The sequence below is a fragment of the Mastigoproctus giganteus genome, chromosome 7, assembly GCF_048544385.1.
Source record: "Mastigoproctus giganteus isolate SK-2022 chromosome 7, ASM4854438v1, whole genome shotgun sequence".
Lineage (NCBI taxonomy): Eukaryota > Metazoa > Arthropoda > Arachnida > Uropygi > Thelyphonidae > Mastigoproctus > Mastigoproctus giganteus.
Genome location: NC_143581.1, coordinates 181463670 through 181486179, shown reverse-complemented (window position 1 = coordinate 181486179; position 22510 = coordinate 181463670). Strand labels below are relative to the sequence as shown.

The 22510-nt window shown below is 37.2% G+C and overlaps 1 protein-coding gene across 1 annotated transcript in view; it reads right to left on the bottom strand.

Moving 5' to 3' along the window:
- Dtwd2 (DTW domain containing 2) overlaps window positions 1–22510 on the bottom strand; it is a 176833-nt gene that overhangs the window by 145248 nt on the left and 9075 nt on the right. Inside the window, exon 2 of the mRNA XM_090377223.1 lies at window positions 11834–11938. Coding sequence (XP_090233349.1) covers window positions 11834–11937 — 104 coding nt within the window. The 5' untranslated portion in view covers window position 11938. The remainder of the gene's footprint in view (window positions 1–11833; window positions 11939–22510) is intronic.

Here is a 22510-nt window from a genome sequence, read left to right as displayed (position 1 = left end):
TTCCTCCGATTGATGTTACTCAGAGTAGATGTTCAGACTGCCTGTCATTTTTTTGTTTCAATCAAGAGGTCCCCAGAACGGAACCTCTTAACTGACTTGGGTGAACCTGCTAACCCATCCAACCCTTTTTGTATAAAAAAGGGTGGGGTGACATTTTACCAATCGGTGTTACATTCGTGGAGTGCATAATTAAGAACCTTAGGACAGGCCCTGATGGTAGTTCGGTTCGCTGCCTCTTTGTAGCAATAATGCTATCTGCCTCTCCGTCTCTGTTTTCAGATAGGGACCGGGCTGGGGCCCCTGAAGAAATATATTTATCAGGATTCATGAAGTTTTTAAGTGGTTCAGTACCCGGGCTCCCCACCCACCACGGAGCCCAAAAGGGATGCCCACTACCCGGCATGCAATAAATGCACTCGGGAGTGGGACGCCAGGGCTACCCAGACACTATACCCACACCGCCGCCAGCCTGAATCCTGTCCCTCGGACCATGAGGGTAGGGGCGTGGCATTGACACGGTTGACCCTCGCAGGCGAGCCTACTAGCCGATTGATCCTAGCCGGGCCTTCCAGGACCACCCGTCTTGTCGAAGCAGGGGCCAAAGTGGTGTATTGAAGCTGGGTCCCTCAACCACCAGGATCCCCCTTTCCGAATTTCCACGGGTCGCAGCGCACGGCAAACACGCCGGATTCCATTGATGTAAGCCTGGAACCTGGGCTGTGGGCGTTGGATCCCAGTGATGCTAGTCTGGAAGTCCAGCAGCGTCACTGGGAGGTCCCCTCACCACGTACAGGTGCCCACGTCGAGGGGTTTTGCATCCAGTTCCTTTGTGACCATATCATAGTATCCAATCAAATTGGTCAGATAAGACTTCCCCTTAACAAACTCATTTTGTGTCTGAACTATTACTGCAGTCTTTTCCAGTGACTCCATTATTTTCCCCAGAATAGAAGTTAAACTAACAGATCGATATTTATTTGTGTAACCCTTTGTGAATTGGGGATACATTTGCACATCTCCAGTCCATGGAGACCTCACCTGAACCTAATGATACTCTCATAATTATGGCTAAGGGTTTGCTAACTTCCCTCGCTGCCTCCTTCAATATAACTGGATCGATTTCATCCACCAAAGGTACCTTTTTTATGTTTAACTTAAACAATTTCTCCTCCATTTTGCTCTCAATTATTACAAAATCACTTAGTTCTCTGTTAGAGTTTGATAAACTGCTGGCATTCCTTTCTTTAATTAACTCCTCATGCGTGAATGTAGATGCAAAATACTCATTCAGTTTATCAGCTACTTGAGAGGACCATTAATAGTTGAACCATCTAAGTTAAGTGGACCAATCTGATTCATCCCCTTCCTTCTACAGTTTACATAAGTAAAGAAGTGTTTGCTGTTTTTCTTTGCATCCTTTGCCAAAGATTTCTTGTAATCTGCCTTTGTCTGCCTAACCTCCTTTGTGACTTTATTACAGACTAGCTTATAATAATTTATATGTATCGTGATAATTTATATGTATCCCATGCATTTTTCTTCTCTGTCACGAGCTTAATTAATTCAACTAACATTTATTTAGATCTAAACCTTGAACAGTATTTCTTAGTTGGTAAGAAAAGCCTAGTAGCCTCCAAGATTAAGTCCCTGACAGCTTACCATTTAGAATTCACCACTGGCATCATCAATTAGCTAATCCCACTGTATTGAATTTAAAATCTGTCTGAGACCGCTGTAGTCACCTTTATGAAGGCAAAAATCCTTCGATTACCCTTGATAGTAGGTACATCTTTGAGTAAATCCTATATCAGTACACTGTGGTCACTGTCACCTAGTGGTTCCTTTATCTGCAAATTCTTAATTCATGAATAATCACTGCTTATAATCAGATCAAGAGTATTGCTCCCTCTGGTTACCCCTTGAAGATGTTGCTGTAGAAAACAATCCTCCTCCACAAACGTTTTACTATCATGCAAGTGACCAAAGGGATGAATCAGATTGGTCCACTGGATATTGATGGTTCAACTGTTGATTATCCTGCTCAGGTGGCTAACAAACTAAATTAGTATTTTGCATCTACATTCACACATGAGGAGTTATTCAGGGAGGGGAATGCCAGAGGTGAATTAAACTCTCGCAGTGAGCTAGATGATTTTGTAATAACTGAGAGGAAAGTGTAAGAGAAATTGTTGAGGATAAACACAAAAAAGGCACCTGGGGTGGATGGGATCTATCCAGTTATATTAAAGGAGGCAGCAAAACAAATAAGCAAACCCTTAGCCATAATTATGAGAGCTTCCTTGGACTCAGGGGAGGTACCCATAGACTGAAGATGTGCAAATGTGACCTCAATTCACAAAAGAGGATCAAAGGACGACACAAGTAATTATAGACCCGTTAGTTTAACTTCTGTTCCAGGGAAATTAATGGAGACACTGGTTAAAGAAGCACTGCAGAATTATGTAGTTGTATCCTGCACTATGACTTCAGTTATAGTGCAGACACAGTATGGTTTTGTTAAGGGGAAATGTTGTCTGACCAATTTGATTGGATACTATGATGTGGTCACAAAGGAACTGGATGCAGGGAATAACTTTGATATCATATATTTGGATCTTAGAAAGGCTTTTTGATACTTTTGCACATGGAAGACTGCTGCACAAATTGGAGCAGTGTGGCATTGGAGGCAAATTGCTGCTATGGATAAAGGGATGGTTGAGTGGGAGAAGATAGAGTGGTAATCAATGGACACTGCTCTTCGTGGAGTAATGTTATTAGTGGAGTCCCTTAGGGTTCAGTGTTGGGTCCATTGTTGTTTTCTTTATTTATAAATGATATTGATGATGGTATATCAGGCTTAATATCCAAGTTTGTAGATGATATGAAGGTTGGCAGGGTTGCTGAGGACACTAATGACAGTACGCTGCTGCAACAGGATCTAGAAAAGTTGAGCAGATGGGCTGAGAGGTGGCAAATGTAGTTTAACATTGACAAATGTAAAGTATTACATATAAGAAGCAGTAACCACAGAGTAAAGTATCAACTCTGTGGTACTACACTGACAGCGGTAGAAAATGAAAAGGACCTGGGGTGATTGTGCAGGCAGATTTTTTGTTTTGGTTTTTAGGAGCATTAGCAACTAAGGCCATCATTTTGCTTCGGGATATGCGGTGGTCATTCCCTGACCTTTCCGCATCTTCCGTATTGGTGGTGACGGGCTCGAACCGCGGTCTAATCAAGAAGCATGTGATACACACTACTGCTCCTTCCCACCTGGCTATGGAGGCACCCTCAGGCAGATATGAAGTTTTCTGAGCAGTGCAGACAGTCTGCAAGAGTAGCTCATGGTGTCTTGTCAGTGATATACAGGATTTTTTTTTCTAGCAGGGATGATTATCCCCTTGTATAAGGCATTGGTCAGGCCACACCTTAAGTACTGTATACAGGTCTGGAGGCCTCATTTTAAGAAGGATATAGAGCTGTTGGAACGATTACAGAGAAGGGTAACAAGATTAGTAAATGGAACAAAGGGTTGCTCTTACGAAGAAAGGTTTAAGTTTTGTAGATTAGTGTCTGGAAACTAGGCACCTGCGAGGTGATCTGATTGAGGTGTATAAAGCCTTGAATGGTTTGAGCATGCTCAATGCTGATGAAATTCTTCCTTTTGCTCAGAATAATCACTTGAGAGAGCATGAATTCAAATTGAGGAAAGACAGTTGTAGGATAAATCTGTGGAAGTTTGCCTTTTGCCAGCAGGTAGTTGATTGGTGGAACAGACTTCCATCTTTTGTTGTGGAAGTTGATAACCTAAATAAATTTAAGGCTGAGATGGATGTTGATGATGTTTGGTTTTTAGGAGCATTAGCAACTAAGGCCACATTGCTCCAGGATATGTGGTGGTCATTCCTTAACCTTTCCGCATCCTCCGTATTTGGTGGTGACGGGCTCGAACCCCGGTCTAATCAAGAAGCGTGTGCTACGCACTGCTGCTCCTTCCCACCTGGCTACGGAGGCGCCGGCTGAGATGGACAGGCATTTGGAATGAACGGAGGGGTAAAATGGGAGCGGTTGTTTTTTTTTTTTTTTTTTTGGCTGAAGCTGCAGAAGCTTGCTTTCTTGCATCGTATGCCTCTACTAATGCTAATGATATTACGTGAAGGTGATCCATAGTTGAGAATTCCTGTCCTAAAGCCAGCTTGTTCTTTTGGTTGATTCTCATCAAGTATTCTTTCTAATCTGTTAGTAATAACCCTTGCGAACAACTTGTAAATGTGGAATAACAAGCTAATTGATCTATAATTTCCAATTTCTGATTCATATCCTTTCTTATGCAGCAAAACTATGATTGTATTATTCCACTCTTTAGGCATCATACCTTTTCTAATTCAATTTTTGAAGCATCTTGCTAGTTTGTGTTATGTCTCTTCCTCCCAATTTTAACAACTCTACAGTAACTTCATCTTCCTCCTTGCTTTCTGATTCTTCAACGCATGTTTTAACTCATCAGAAAGGATATCGGGTATGTCGTTAAATGTTACTAATTTGCGATCCATCTTCCCCACTACTTGCATAATTCCCTCGCTCCTTGTATAATTCTCTATAGTAGTCTTCTGCTATTTGAATTATGCCTTCTCTGCTGTTTATAAGTACACCATCACTATTCTTCAGTTTCAGTATCATTTTTCTTTCTGTATTACTGCTCATGGCTGCTGATTTAAGTCCTTTGTTTTCCCTTAATGCTTGTTCTACTTTTTCTTGTGTTAAATCTTCTTTTGTCCTCTCTGAGTCTTTCTAATGATCTTGCATAACTCAGTATACTCAATTTTTTCCTTGTCAGTGTTTACCTTGCTCTTCATTTGTCGTCTTTGGTTCATCATGACAAGTGTTTCTTGACTAATTTTTAATTCTTTGGATTTCTTTTTACTTATAGGTTTCTTGGGCTTTATCACTTTCAGAAAGTTGTAATATTCCTCATTGATATCTTGGTCCTGAGCAATCTGCAGAAGCTCAAACTTGTTCTTAGGTTCCGGTACATACTGCTTTTTCTCCTCTTCTGTTATCTCAAAGACCTTTGTATTATTTACTCGAGTCAGTTTTTTCCTTTCTTTTCTTACATCTATATATGATGTGTGCATCTTACCATTCTGTGATCGCTTCCAACCTTATTGGAAGTGATACATTGTTCAGGATGGTAACATCATTCACGATATATCATCTGTTAGTGAGAACAAAGTCGATTTCATTAGTTGTTAATCGATTTGGGCTCTTCCAGGTCCACTTTCTATTCACCCTTTTCTTGAAAAAAAGCCCATTGTAATATGAATCAATTTTTAGCTGTTATAAGCTTCAGTACTTTTTTATTTCTCTGAAATTTTTCCATGCCATCTTTCTGTGTTTTCTATTAAACTGGTTAGTTCTTTATTCATCTCAGAATTCATTATTCATTTTGGAATCCTCCCTGTGCTGTATTTTCTTAATGGTATATATGCATTCAATGCTTTAGCAACTATAGCTTTAAAGGATTCTAATATATCTACAACTCTGTGAACTATCTCCACAGTTGAGAGAGGCCGTGTAGCACCATAAGCTGTCAATCTCCTTTCCTGAAATGAAAACCCATCCCTTTACCAATTGCTACCTCTCTCATCATCTTCCAGGCACCTCCGTAGCCAGGTGGGAAGGAGCAGCAGTGCGTAGCACACACTTCTTGATTAGACCGGGGTTTGAGCCCGTCACCACCAAATACGGAGGATGCGGAAAGGTCAGGGAATGACCACCGCATATCCAATATGGCCTTAGTTGCTAATGCTCCTAAAAAAAACAAAAAAAAAAAACAAACCAACAAACAAACAATCATCATCTTCCAACTTACAACTCCATGATCACTCCCTGATAATGGTTTCTGTACTGTCAGCCCTATGTCATCTGGTCCATGAGTGATAATCAGGTCAAGGTATTCTTGCTCTTAGTGCTTTTCCTGACATGCTGATGCAAATAACAATAACTTAATTGATGTAAAAATTTTGTTCCCTGTTGTGCATTTTTCAACCACTTGCTCACCCATTCCACTTGTATAAGGAGGCTTCCATCATAATCTTGAAAATCTAATCTGTAAATTACTCCCACTCTCATTACACCTTTGTGCTTCCAACCAACTCACACCACACAGATTCTATAATAGCACATTTAGCATCTGAACCTTGAAAAGCTTTCATCATGCTCCGGCTGCTTTTGATAAGAAACATTACCACACCATTCCTTCTACCTTCCCTATCCTTTCTAAACATAGTGAAATTCATCATCTCTATTTTTGGATGACACCATATTTCGATTAGCTCTATTATGTCAACATTAGTCCTAACCAGGAGTTTGAATTCACTTATTTTACTGACACAACTCTGAAATTATTTAAACTTGTTTCCCTAGTTAACCCCAGGGGCTCAACATCTGGTGAGTATGGGCTTGGCACACCCAGGGACCTGAGCTAGATATCATCATTCTTCTCTCTCTCTCTCTCTCTCTCTCTCTCTCTCTCTCTCTCTCTCTCTCTCTCTCTCTCTCTCTCTCTCTCTCTCTCTCTCTCTCTCAGGGTACTCAATTTTTTTTGGCTGGTGCAGCATAAGCCTCAGGCTTCCTTGCACCATGTGGATCATAATTATAATAAATAGTATTGGCTACCTGTTCATTTGAAATGATGCTATCCTCAGAACATCTTGCCAATATCAGTTGTTGCAACAACAAACATGAACTCTTGAGATGTAAGTATTACTTTGACCAATCATCAGATAAACATTTTTTATGTTAACCCTCTCTCCCCAACTAATCAGCCCTAAAGATAACCTCAATAATATTCAAAAAAGCCGTTGCACCATCTTTATTCAAGTGTATTCCGTTTCTACAAAACAGATTTCTACCTGCAAGTGCAAGTCACGCTGATAAAGATCCCCCCCTCCCAACAAATTTGCACAGTCCGAAACTTGAGATACAGCTCTAAAATGGTGTTTGAAGGTCAGCAATTAAATTGTCTACCAGACTAAATCTATTGGTAATTCACTAAGGGACAACCAAATCAGTTGGTGTGTAATCTTGCTGCATCTACTCTACCAGAGTGACTGGAGGGAATCCAAGTAGTGTGTGTATGGAGGGGACATTGTCGAGGCCACGTTATGTCAAGGACCTGGGTATATTCTTGCCATGTGTACAGCATATCCAAAAATTTCATTACAAGTAACACTCATATAACACAATAGGTAGGTTCCTATAAAATCTTGTGCAGTGTGAAGCAGTGTTATGCAGGACTAAGAACCAGTACAAAAAAAGCGGATTACCATTTCAAAAACTAACAAAAACACCATTTTTTTTTATAACTATCGGAAACTTAATTTTTATTAAAAATAGTAATAGCTGAACAAACTGTGATACATATATGTTGGATAATGTATGTTCATTTAATTTTCTTTCTCTTCAAACTCTGGGTTAACAGAAGATTCTCCATTTCTTTTTAAATGGTTATAAATTTTTAGTGCCTTTTGTTTAATTAAATTGCCATCTAATGGGATCAATTTTTACTGCTATCATCAATCCAAATACTAAGTGCTTTTTCCATTTTCTCAATTATTGGCACGTGGGGACGAGCTGTCATATTTGCACAAATTAAAGATCCTGCAGCAACAGCAGTTCTAATTTTACGTTCATTTTTCTTTATGGTCTAGATTGTGCCTTCATTTAAATTTAAACTTTTTACAATGAATGATACCTTTTCCCCTTTTTTAAGACAATACAAAATTTGCATCCTTGATTCTGAATCAAAATTTGATTCAAAATTTGCATCCTTGATTCAATGGTTATTGGAATAATTTTTTGGGGTATGTATTACCGAACAAATTTCAGTAATACATACCTGGAAAAGTTTATAAATGATCAAATAAAAACCAAAATAAACTTAGAAAAACCATAAAAGTCATGAACTGCACGCTTCGGAATCAATTTTTTATGGTCTTAAACAAGCATAAGTTCAATAGTACAGAACCTAACACGGGGATTTCTCGACAAAATAAAATACAGGGATTTTCCAATTTTTTTTGAATAACGACCAGCAAGTCAACAGTTGGGATTCACAAAAAAAGAATAGAAATGTAGAAAAATTGCATACAACATAATAGCAGGGTTTTCCCTGCATATAAGGGGAAAACTACCGTGTTATGCAAGGTTTTCTGCAGTTTTCTAACCACGTTAGAGTGAAACCATGTTATATAAGTACAGTGTTGTGCAAGAAATGCTGCAAATTATTAATCATGTTAGAGCAAAACCGTGTTGCAGAAGTACCATGTTATACAGGGGTTGCCTGTAATTCATACAGATTTTCTTCCCCCTGACTGATGCACTATAGCCATAGACACCAATGAACCTAATAAATCACCAAACAAACATCTTCCCTGCCCTTTCTTACTACTCAATACATTATAAATTGTCAAATTAAAGAACAAAATCTTATCTGCAAAAAGATCTAAACCTCCCAAACACTTCCTTGTTCATTTCACAAATATACGCTATCTCTGTTCTATTCTCGACAATGTCGATTTCCACTTAATCTGCCAAATCCCATGTACTTTTTCAGGCAGAATCCCAGTTATCAGTTAATTCAAAAACTGCTCATCTCAGTTGTGCGAATTATTCGCTGTATGATTCCTTTCACACAAAATGGTATTTGTGCATATGTCCATTCTGACATTCCCTGTCAGAGACACAGTAATTTGGAATCTCCTCTTTTTAATCTTCTTTGACTTAAAATCTCTCTACCACATTCCGACAAATTCTTCTGTTGCCTCTACCATTCTCCTAACTAAACTAACAACTTGGTGTTGTTTGTCATTACAAGAATGCAAAATGGGATGATCTTAGAGATTTCTTTTCCTTGATTGGATTACTGTTTGAAATTTTCTGATGTCAACATTTGCTCAGATGGTATCAGTGAAATTATTCTCGTAGTGATGAAAGCCTTTATTTCGCACTCCACCTTAAAATCTCGTCCTTTATTTTTCTTTGGTTTTCCAATAAAAGTGCTAAGGCTGTTCAAGATAAGAATATTGCAATCAGCTAGTATCCAAATGTCCAGATTCATTTTCTGCCTACACCTACATCACAACAATTGTAAAGAAGTTATCAATCAGTCCAAACTAGATTTCAAACAGGCTAAGAGTAGAAAACTTTCTTGTCCAAATGGTAGTCAAGCATTCTGGTCTACTGCCAAAGCCATTGGCTGCAATAGAGATGGGCAAAGCTTTTACCCATCTATATTCCCACCGCTGTCAAAACAAGATGGTTCTATTGCCACTTCGGCCAAAGATAATACTGACCTGCTAGCATCGTACTTTTCTTCCAACTTGTGTATAGATGATCTTGGTAAATCACTTCCTACAATTACCAGTTCACTAGATTCACTACCTTCTGTGGTCTTTCGTCAAAAGGTTGTAAGAAGGATTTTGAACAACCTTGAAGCTAAGAAAGTGGCAGTCCAGATAGTGTTTCTCTACTCATTCTCAAAACTTGTGCTCCTGTTCTGTGTTGCCTTTTTCTCTTCCTTATTCCACAAGTGTTTTCCTTCAGCTTTGAAATTTGCTCATATCCAGCCAGCTCCTAAAAAGGCTGGCAAATCCCTCCCATCCAATTATTGTCCAATTGCACTTATTCCTACTCTTTCTAAAGTAATGGCAAAATCAATTAACTGCCAACTCTGAAACTATCTAGAAACCTTCCATCTGATCAATTATTAACAGTATGGATTCTGTCAGTGTCAATTCAATATAAAACTTGGGTGAAACTCAAGCAGTTGCTCTTGACATTTCAAAGGCTTTTGATTGTGTCTGGCACAAAGGTCTTCTAAATAAGCTTCCATCTTATGGTTTACACAGTTTTTTGTAATTGAGTATCCAGTTTTCTCTCTGAATGCTCACTGCAAGTGATAGTAGATGGCTCTCTGTCTTCTAACTTCTCCATTAATGTTCAGTTTCTTTCTCCTACTCTTTTCCTCTTGTATATTAATGAGCTTCTTCCATTACTACAAATCCTATCCATAGTTTCGCTGGTGATAGCACATTGCATTCCATCTTCCAGTTATGCAATATTTACCCTGCAGAAACAGCTTCAACTTCTCAATTATCCACTACCAAATCCTGAAATGCTGACCTCAGGTAATTCTCTACTGGGGCAAAGATAACTTAGTTGATTTCAATTCTTCTAAAACTTAGTTCTGTCTTATATCTCGCAAAAAGGATTCTTCTGCTACTATGCCTATCTTCGATGCCTCTGATTTCTAGGCAAGATCAGATATCTTGCTAGAAATCAGATCATATATTGGGGATTACCCTGACTTCTAATCTCTCTTGGCATAAGCACATTACAAGTATTTCTTCCTCTGCATCTAAAAAACTTGGTTTTTCTCTTTCGCTCTCAGCATTACTTTTCTTCCAAACAGCTGTTCACTCTATACAAATCGCAAATCTGCCCCTACCATGGAATATTATTCCCACATCTGTGGCAGTGCCCCCAAAACCTCTCTCAGACTTCTAGATTCCATTCAGAAGAGGGCAGCTAGGCTAATTAATGACTCATCTCTAAAAAGTCTCCCCCTTCTCTTTCTCTTGTAAACATTCTGTTTCTGCTGCATGCCTTTTATATAAATACTTCCATAAGCACTGGTTTTCTGAATTGGCTTTATAATTTTTGCTTGCTCTCTCTCTTCCGAAGCTGTCCAAACACATGTTACAATCAGTCTGCATCCTTTTACTGTCCAACTTCAAACTCACAGAACCAACTTTTCTTGTTGCTCATTTATTCATTCAACTTCTGTTTTCTGGAACAACCTTCTTTCATACATATTTCCTGAAGATTACAATTTACAGAAGTTCAAGTCTAACATTAACAAGTATGAGTATATTCTCTCATCTTCTCAACCTTCAGCCCATGAGTGGTACTAAGGTTCTAATACCTCTCATGATTGGGATGTTTATAAAAAAAATGTCAAATTCAGAACTTGTTGGAGTCATTCCATTGATAAGATCGTGGCTACCAGTTGTACAGTCTCTGCATCTCACTCCCCACTGGCTATCCGTTGTTTTCTGCTGAAGAAACACCCTTTCTAAGTTAGAAAATGAAGCTTCTTTATTACTTCATCAACAAGAGTCCAATTTTTACCAAACCAGAATATATAAACTCATATCCCATAGGTGCAGTGGTGGATTAAGTATAGCTGGGGACCCTAGGCAAATTATATTTGGGGGGCCCCCAAAAAATAATAATAAAAAATAAATAAAAGTTAGGTGGCAAATAAATGAAATTTTGTACTTTTTGAATTTTTTGCTTAAATTAATCAAGATTTTTATGATGTTTACTGAAAACATTAATCTATTTTAGAACACTATAGGAAAATGTCTTGGCTTGGGGACCCCCAAAGCCTGGGGCTCCTAGGCACATACCTTATTGCCTTAATGGGTAATCCGCCACTGCATAGGTGCCATTGCCTTAACATATATAAGAGAGAATGAATTTATCAAAATTTACAATGATGTCCAAATTTATGATGTTTTTCTTCATTAAGAACAGTTTTTTAAAAAAATTGGCCTTTATGTAGCCTAGACAGAGTTCTAAAATAAAAAAAAAGTATCGTCACCAAAATACTTCAAAATAACTCAATTTAATATAATTATGTATTACTGAGTAAAAATACCACAATACTTTTATTAAGGTTGTTTGAAATTTTACTAGACGTAAGGATTAAATATGCATATATATATAGTATATATCTTCAAGTATTCCATCCTTACCTAAATCTTACCTGCATCTATGGCACTGCTGCCTTTTGTTGGGGGGATCAGCAGGTAATAATGCCAACTCATGAAATGCTTCTTCTAGTAGTTCTTCATTTTGTTTATCATGCATACTAAAACAATATCTTTAATAATTCACATTTAATAAATGACTGAATAAGTAATATATAAGAATATTTAACAAGATATTAAATTATATATTAACTATAATTAATTTTAATTACAAAAAGTCATTTAAATTTACATGACTGTATGATGATTGAAAGGTTACATAATTTTAAAACAGCATGTTAATGGAACTCACAAATATTGTTATAATTTTTAATTGTAAATACACAGTATAATGTACAGTTGTTGTTGTCGTTGTTTTGGTTTTTAGGAGCATTAGCAACTAAGGCCATGTTGCCCCGGGGATATGCGGTGGTCATTCCCTGACCTTTCTGCATCCTCCGTATTTGGTGGTCACGGGCTCGAACCCCAGTCTAATCAATAATGTACAGTCTCGCATGATTTTTATGCTTTTCCAGTAATTTTAACTGTTTTATGATTATTCACCACAAGAAGGGGCCAAATATATTCAGTTAAGTAGTTTAAAAAAAAATTCTAAATAAATTCTTTTTACCAACAGACACAGAAAAGTGGTTTTATTTGAATATGATCTCTCTATAGAAAAAAGATATATATATTCTGTATAATACACAGTCTAATAGATTAACAGCAACCACAGACAGAGGTATAAGTGATTCTTGTACTGCTTCTATTGAAAAATGCAGCATCCTGTAAAACAAGATATCAGGAAATTCAAGATCTGCTAGGGGGTCCTCAGAGGCTCACCATCTTGTGAGTATGGGCTTGGCAAACCCAGGGTCCTGAGCTGGATATCACCATTCTCTCTCTCTCTCTCTCGTTAATGCAGGAATTTTTTTTTTTTTTTTGGCTGGTGCAGGCTTTCTTGCACCATACAACTAATAATAACAAGCATATACATGAGCAATGTGAGGGTTACTAAGAGTAAAAACAGGTGAATTTATATTTGAAAGACAAACTAAACCGGAAGCACAGTAAATAAATTTTATGAATTTAAAGTACCGGTCAAGTCTACAAAAGTAGAGATTCTGAGGATAGCAGAGACATGGAGTAACTAAGATATAAGGAATGCTGAATTGGAATTTCAGGAGTGCAATACATACAGAAAGGCAGGAGATGGGGAAGAGAGAGAGAGAGAGATTATGCTCTTATTTAAGAAATGCATAAAATATATGGCAGTTCATTCAGCTGACTTACACTATGATCACTGTATTGAGCATTTTTTTTTTTTTTTTCCCCTACAGATCCTTCAGTCATCAATGCTTGCTGCTAATAATCAGCTTAAGAGTACTGCTTTCTGTCATTTTCTCTGTAACCTACTGTGTAGAAAACATTCATCCAATAAATCCACAAAAGTCTTGCTATTGTGTGAATGACCAATTCACATGGTAACCAGTGCAATATTGAGTTGGTATGCTGTGACATAACCAATGGAAACACAAAAATGAGAGTAGAAGTGTGTTTTAGGCCTAATGATTGTAATGAGCATAACGAACAATTGTACAGACAAATAGAGCACAGCAGTAAATCAATGTACTATAATGGGGATTTTAACTTTCTAGATATTTACTGGACCATGTGAATTGGTCATTCACATAATAGCAAGACTTTTGTGGATTTACTGGATAAATGTTTTCTATACAGTAGGTCATCTGTAGAAAAAAAAAAAAAAAAACAACCTCAATACAGTGATCATAGTGTATGCATGCAGGATTTGCTTAAAGATTTAACTATCGTTAAGAGCAGACAGGACTTTTGTTTCATCAGGTGAGTACTATGGTCTGAATGATTTTAAAATTTATTCAGCGATCAACTGCAGTTGCAGCATGCATTTGTTAAGGAGTGATCTTGTCTGACCAATCTGATTGCATACCACAATGCACTTACACAGAAATTGAATGAAAAAAAAAAATTTTTTGACAACATGTACTTAGATTTTAGAAAAGTTGTTTAGAAATTTGTTTTCAGCTCACAGTTAGTTTAGGGGAAGAAACTCCCAACCGGTGTTTTAGAGATGGATAGTTCGAACAAATTTGAAGAACTAGACAAACAATACAGGAATTGTTTTTTTTATTTTTTTCTCCTTCTGGCTGATGTTGTATAAGCTTTCTTTCTTGCATTATCTGCCACTACTAATATTAAACAAAAATTTCCTTAAAAATAATAGTAAATAAATATATGAATATTATAATATTAATTACAATGCTAAAATTACCTTTATTATTCAACCGTAAACAATGGCACATTTTCTGTAGAAAGTCTGGCAATTGAAATACCATGAGGTTTTGTGGATAAGTGCCATTTGTTTCTCTTCAATTAGTAGTGACAAGCAACTGCCTAAGAGAATTTAGTTTCGGTTTTGTTTTTCACATGGTTTTGGTTTTCAAATTTATGCTTTGGATTTAAATAATTTACTTCAAAAGGTATTACCATCGACATTAATATCCAGGGTCCACCAATTTTGACAGGACTTATGATCCAGCTGTACACAAGTTACAATCTGTTACAATAATGTCTGCAGGGGAAAAAGCAGATGATTCTGTAGAGAAAATATCATTGTTAAGAGAACAAATGGTGATACTGTTGTACACATGGCCAACAATCTTATTAACAAATAGATTGTGATTTAGGATTAAATTTTTTTTACGTGCCTGGAAATGACAGGAGGGAGTAGATAATAGCATTGTCAATCAATATCACCCTGGAGCTAATAGCTTGGGAAAATACACAAACTAATAGATTAATTAGAGCTGTAGGCAGAGATGAAAGTGATTATTGCACTGCTTCTACTGGAACATGCAGGAGCCTAAAAAGCAAGGTGTCAGGAATTTCAAACTCTGCAATGCGTCACCATGAAAAAGCACATACACGTGCTGTGTTAGGGTAACTAAGAGTAGAAACTGGAGCATATACTTGCATGTACAGTAATGCTAGAAGCATAGTAAATAAAATTTGATGATTAAGTACTGATTAAGTCAGCAAATGCAGACATGGTGGGGATATCAGAGATGCGGTGTCACTGAGACATAAGGGATGCAGAATTTTAAAATGGGGAGTATGATGTGTACAGAAAGGATATATAGGACAGAAGGGGGGGTGGATTAGGTTATGCTTTCAGTTAAGAAGCATATTAAATCTAAAGCAGTGTATCCATCTAACATGGGTGACCAGTGCAACATTGAGCACTAGGAAAAGAAAAATGAGAGTAGAGGTGTGTTATAGGCCTACTGTCTGTGATGAGCAAAACAGATGTTTATAAATTCCAGATATTGAGTGGAACCTGTGGGTTGGTCACTCACACAAGCAAGACTTTTGTGGGTTTACTGGATGACTGTTTTCTACAGCAGCATTTTAGAGAATGCAACAAGAAGCAGCAATGATTTTGATTTGATTATCAGCAGTGATTCTTCATGCATTAAAATCTGCAAATAAAAGCCACTCTGTGTGGTGATAACAGTGTGCTGATATGGAATCTACTTAAAGACTTAACTACCATCGAGAGTAAAGGGAAGGGCTTTTGATTTCATAAGGTTAATTAGAGTGTTCTCAGATAGTTATTAAATTCTATACAGTGGAACTACCCAATGATGTTTCCAACAGCAAATTTTAATTGGAAGCATTCAGAGAAGTAATTGTAGCAGCTACTAGGCTTTTCATACCAACTAAGAAGTACCATTCCAAGCTTAGACCTAAATGGATGTCAGAGGATGAGCTTGGGAAACCCAGGGTCCTGAGCTGGATATCATCATTCTTCTCTCTCTCTCTCTCTCTCTCTCTCTCTCTGGATAACTTAGGAATATTTTTTGCTGGTGCAGCATAGGCTCAGGCTTCCTTGCATCTCATATAGCTAATAATAATAAATTATCAAGTGATACAGAAGCTTAAAGTAAATATTAACTAATCTGTAATCAGGTCACAAAGATCAGGCAAGCTAAGGCAGATTACAAGAAGTCTCTGACAAAGAATCCAAGAAATACAGCAGTTTTCTTTACTTATATTAGTAGTAGAAGGAAGGGACTGAATCACACTGGCTCAGTTAATGTCAATGATTTAACCGTTGATGACCATGCTCATGGTCAGGTTGCTGACAAACTGAATAGGTATTTTGCATTTACATTCATGCATGAGGAGTTCTTTAGGGAAGAGAATTCCAGAAGTTCATCAAAATCTAATAGGGAGCTAAATGATTTTTTGATAGCTGAGAGGAAACCAGAAGAGAAATTGTTGAAGCTTAACATAAAAAAGGCACCTGAGGTGGATTGGATCTATCAAATTATATTAAGGAGGTCAGCAAAAGGGATAAGCACCAATTACCCATAATTATGAGGGCATCTTTGGATTCATCTCCATTCCCTTTAGACTGGATATGTACAGAGTTTCCCCAATTCACAAAGGGGGGGACAAAGGATGACATGGGTAATTACAGATCTGTTAGCTTAACTTGTGTTCCTGGGAAAGTAATGGAGTCTTTAGTTAAAAGTAATGCAGGATCGTCTAGACAGGAATGCACTTATACTGCAGTCACAGCTTGAATTTGTTAAGACAACCTTGTCTGATGATTCTAATTGGATATTATGATTCAGCAACAAAGGAACTGGAAGCAAAAAATAATTTTGATATCATATACTTGGATTTCAGGAAAGCTTTTGAAACTGTTTCGCATAAAAGACTGCTGTACAAATTGGACCAGAGTGGCATTAAGTGTAAGTTACATCTATGGATAAAGGAATGGGTGAGTGCTAGATGACAGAGAGTGGTTATTAAAATACACTGCTCTTCATGGACTAATGTTATTATTATATCTCCCAGGGTTCAGTGGTGGGCCCCATTTTCATTTTCTAAAATATATCAGGCTTAATGTCTAAGTTTGCAGATCATAAAAGGTTAGCAGAATGGTTAGCAACAGTAATCAAGGTAAGCTGCTGCAACATGATCTAAATAAATCACGCAGAAGGGCTGAGAAATGGCAGTTTTTAAGTTTAATATTGACAAATGCAAGGTACTAAATATGGTAGCAGTAATCTCAGATTAACACCAACTGTATGATGCTACTCTCACTGTAGTAGAAAATGAAAAAGACCTGGAATAATTTTGCATTCAGTTATGAAGCTCTCTGAGCAATACAGACTGCCAAGATAGCTATTGGAGTTTTGTCTATGATATACAGAAGCTTTTCTAGCAGGAATAAGGAAGTGATTATCCCAATGTAAAAGGCAATGGTTAGGCCACATTTTGAGTACTGCACAGATGTCTGAAGGCCTCATTTTAGAAAGGATATGGATCTGCTGGAATGGGTACAGAAAAGAGCAATGCTACTGGTACAGTTAATGCAATGGTGTTCTTACCAGGACAGGCTTCAGTTCTGAAAATTTCAGCAGATGGAAACTAGCCACCTGTGAAGTGATCTGATTGAGGTGTTTAGGCTTTAAATGGATGGAGCAAGCTCAATGTTGATGGCATTCTTCCTCTTGCTGAAACTACACACCTGAGGGGGTATAAATTCAAACTGAAGAAGGATGGTTGCAGACAAGCCTCCAACATCCAGAATAAATGTGTGGAGATTTACCTTAGCAGTATTTGGCTGATTGTTGGAACAAACTTTCACATTGTGGAGGTGGGTAGTTTGAACTGACCTCAGACAGATTGTTTGTTTACCTACCAGAATACCAAACAATCGTCACTGCACACCCAACATTTGATGTTTTTCTCAGAAAAAACCCCCTCAAACTAAAAGGTTGAGGTAAGTGGTCCCGCAGCCAACTCATCTTGGTGATGGTCTCTTCTTCAATAGTCTTTCTCAGCCTTGTTTTTGGCATTACAAAAATAAATCGAATGATCTGCGAGATTTCTATTCTTCTTTTCCTTGGTTGGATCCCTGCTTTAAATCTTCTGATGTCAGTAAAATTATTCTTGTAGGGATGAAAGCGAATGCACACTCTAAGAAAGTTGCATATTGCAATACGTTTCCATCCAAATCTCCAGGTTATTTTATATATCTACAAGCAAATTGTAAAGCAGCTAAAGATACAACCAACTTACTAGCATCCTACTTTTCATCTAACTCTTGTATTGACAAACTTTCTAAACCACCTCCTACTATTCCCAGTCCATCCTGTTCAACGCCTCCTGTGACCTTCTGTCAAAAGGATGTCAGAAGAATTTTGAACAACCGTAATGCCAAGAAAGTTCCAAGTCCTGATGGTACTTCTGCACTTGTTCTCAAAATCTGTGCTCCTGTTCTGTGTCACCTTTTTACACCTAATTCTACTGGAGTTTTTTCTTCTACTTGGAAATTTGCTCATATCCAACCAGTTCCTAAAAAGGATGACAAATACCTCCAGCCAATTATCATGCCACTGCACTTACCTCTACTCTTTCCAAAGTAATGGAGAAATCCAATAACTGCCAACTGTGAAGCTATCTCAAAAACATACATCTGATCAATGATCACTAATGTGGATTCAAACAGTGCTGATCCACTAGTGATATATTACCCATCTATGGACAAATTCGACGGAAACATTTGGCAAACTCAAGCAGTTGTGCTTGACATTTCAAATGCTTTTATCGTGTTTGCTATAAAAAGTTTTCTAAACACGCTTCCATCTGATGAATTGCTGACTATTCTTTTGCAGTTGGGCATCCTGTTTTCTTTCTGACCACTCTCTACAAGAGATGGTAGATAGCTCTGTTTTTTAGCTTCTCTGTTAATTCTGGTGTTGCCCTCAAGTTTCAGTTCTTTCTTCTTGTGTATTAATGACCTCCCTCCATTGACTAGAAATTCTATTCATACTTTTTCTCATGACAGAACATTGCATTCTACCTTCCAGTTTGAGAAACCTTACCATACACAAACAGCTTCAACTCTTCAAATATACACCACTAATTCCTTAAATGCTGATCTCCAAGTAATTCTCCATTGGGGCAAGGATAACTTAGTGAATTTCAATCCTTCTAAAACTCAATGTTGTCTTATATCTTGAAAAACTCTAGAGGTCCTATGCTTATCTTTGATGACATTCAGATTTCTAGACAAGATCACGTATCTCTATTAGGGATTACACTGACTTCTAATCTCTTTTGGCATAAGCACATGACAAATATTGCTTCCTCTGCATCTAAAAAACAGGGTGTTTTCTTTAGCCCTTGGTGTTACTTTTCTTCAAACAACCACTCACTCTGTACAAATCTTAAATCCGATCCTACCATGGAATATTGTTTCCACATCTGGGGTGGGCTCCCAAAACCTCTCAGGCTTCTAGACCCCATTCAAAACAGGACGGTCAGGTTAATTAATAAGCCATCTCTTACAGTCTTTCCATGCTCTGCTACATAGATGTTCTGTTTCTGCTGTATGCCTTTTCTATAGATATATACTATAGATACTGGGCACTATTTCCTTGTACTATAATTTTCAGGAAATTCCATGTATTTCCTGAAAATTACAATCTACAGAAATTCAAATCTTATGTCAACAAGTATCTCCTTCTGTCTTGCCAACTTTTAGCCTATGCATGGTACTAAGCACTATAGGTTTTAATACCCTTTATGTTTGGAGTTTTCATAGAAGAAAAAGAAAAAAAACCTTCCTTCTAGTGTTTGCACAAGAGATGTTTGCATGGTTTCAGGATTCTGTTCATAAACCTAATCTTCACTTCCAGTTCATCATTAGCTGCATGTTCATACACATCAAAAGCAACATGGAGTGTTCATAATATTCCTCTGTTAATAGTCACATAAAAGTTTTGTGGAAGAGTACCTAATGCTCAAAGTTTTCATTAAAATTAAATGACATGATACTGCAGAGATAAAATTTCTTCAATGATATCATGAATAGTTAATGTTGTTGTTATTTGGTTTTTAGGAGCATTAGCAACTAAGGCCATATTGCTCGGGGGATATGCGGTGGTCATTCCCTGACCTTTCCGAATCCTCCGTATTTACGAATAGTTAATCATTGGTCATCTAGTACCAAAGTTTGTAGTCGAGAAAAGCAGGTTGCTTTCAATAGACACCCTGTCCTCTTTGAAACAACAGTGCCAATCAAAAATTTGTGTATGGTCTCAGTGAATTCCCCTCTCTCTCTCTCTCTCTCTCATACACACACACTGCTCAGTGCATTCTGACATATGCATATATTTTAATAAAATAAAATGCAAAATGACATTTCTTTTCACAAAAAAACTTCTGAAATCCCCTCTCACTTATAATGCATCGTAACATTTATCTGACCCCAATTTCTTGAATTTTGTAACTGGCACAAATATTGACCACATATAAACAAATTAGGTAGGGTACATACATTTCTGGTAAATTTGATTAATGAAATCATGTTATAGACAATGCTTCATATCCTTTACAAATTCAACTCCAATTCTGTTTTGTTTTATGCAGGAAAAAAAAAAAAATAGAATTGAAATCTGTGAACTAAAAACCTATTATTCATCCCTCTCCCAATGACTGTGCACCTTTGCATAGTGGGCTGTCATTCTGCTAAAATTCAAACATTGAAATAAAAAAATAGCACCAGTTCGAAAAGAAAACCTCCTGTTCAAGCTTCTGACTTTATTTCAGCTGGAGATGAGTTTTAAAAAGTGAAGCAACGGCTGTAATATGCTTTGATTAATATCATTACAAAACTTAAGGATTACGGCTAAACTATGCAATTAGCAACTTTTATTATTAAATAAGCATTAATATACTTTAGTGGTTAAAATTATCTATAAAATATCAAGAAGTGTTTACCATTGCATCACAGGTTCAATAATTTGGTAGCAGTATTTCTGATATTTCAAAAGGACTGGGGCTGCTGTTCCAAATTTAGTGTTGTTTATATGGGTGAATTTATGAATCGGCACTAAGCCTTTAAAGCAAAGGTAAGTAAAAGGTTTTAATACCTTTCTTTTTAAGGAGCAATAGAACACACTGAAAATTTGTTGATCTCGCTATTCCAGTGAGTAATACCTGAATATCCAAAACATTTTAATTTATATGTATATTTATATTTCACTTAAAGCTCAAGTATATATTCTTAGCGTAATTACACTGATCAACAAGGTTTTGCTAACATGGGTGAAAGTAAGCATTTTTTGTAATAATTTGTATGTTCTGATTACGAATATGAGAGTAAAAAGTTTATATCACGGCACATTTTTTAGAAAAATGCAAAAACAAGTTTTAAAAAAAAAACATAAAATAGCTTCAAAATCAATGATGGGTGACTAGCTGGTTTCTGATAAGGGAGGACCATTCTTCTCATAAGAGGAAAAAATAACTGTAAGTAGTACAATTTCCTACGTTTGCCACCATTTTTGTGGGTTAATTGCTTGCTTAAATCCAAATAGGTGTTTATAAAGTTTAAATGTGTTATTTTCTATCCATTTGGAATGTTTACTGGTCATCATTTCTATTTCAAACAATTAATTTGAACAAGTAACATTCAGATAAGTAAAAATCCACAATTTTTGAAAAAAGGGAGAGAAAATCCATAACTTGAAAACGTGATGTGCTAAGAACTTTCTACTGTCATTTTAGTTTTCAGCACATGCAATTTAGTCAAAATCGGTTGGTTTCATTCATGTTATCGAAAAAAATGTTTAAAATTGTTGGCTAGGGTTATAGGAGAAAAGTTCTTATAAACATGTCCTCCCAGAGTGAACCATTTTAGAGTTATGGACAGATCAAAATGTAAGGAGGTCTCTTTCATAAATAAGATTGAATAACTAATTAACATGATCTTTATTTCTTTTTTAGGAATTACATTTTCTTACTGCCATTAATGTTATTTACAAATGTGATCTGAAATTACCAAGCTCATTATCAATGCACAGTTGGGGCCATCATGCAACTAAAGTAATAGCCTCTTCAATACGTTTTGGTAATTTCTCTCATGATCAGAGTCCTCCATTACTCAGTTCAGAAGCACAGCCTAACTGTTTTGGCTTCACAGCATACATCAGATACTTCATGTGATATCAGAGGAACAAGTCCAAAGACAAGGTCTGCTGATCTCAAAGGCCAAGCAACTATGCCCACCCATCCTATCCAATGGTCTTGAAATTGTCAAGTGAGAAATATAGTCATCTTTCTATCAAAATGAGGGGCAGATGCCTCGAGGTTATCACAGACATGCCAGACAAGCTATACTTGCTACCTGGGGGTCTAAAACACTGATGGAAGTGATATTCGGGTGACACTCAAGTCAAGTGGACCCAATCTCAGTGAGGTCCGGACAGTCTATGACAGCCAAATCCTCTGCTTGCACCTTTGCAATGGTGGGACTGTTAGTAATCCTGGTTATAACCCCCATGCACAAGCACACTGTGGGTGACCACCCAGGTGTGAACCAACGTAAGCAGGGGTCGAGGTGTGGCTCCGACACCAGTGTGGAGGAATGCCGCCCCTCTGTGTTACCAGGTGGTATTGCACTGGTAGATGACTCTCATCAACCAGTGCAATACCACCATTTTGCTTATTGGAGGTTTGAAGTGGTAGAACCCATGTTTAGTCTCCAGAGATAAATTACAGTCAACCATTATCCATCTCTTCCATCATACAATAGGACTGATGACTTTTGCGGTTATGATGGACATCATGGC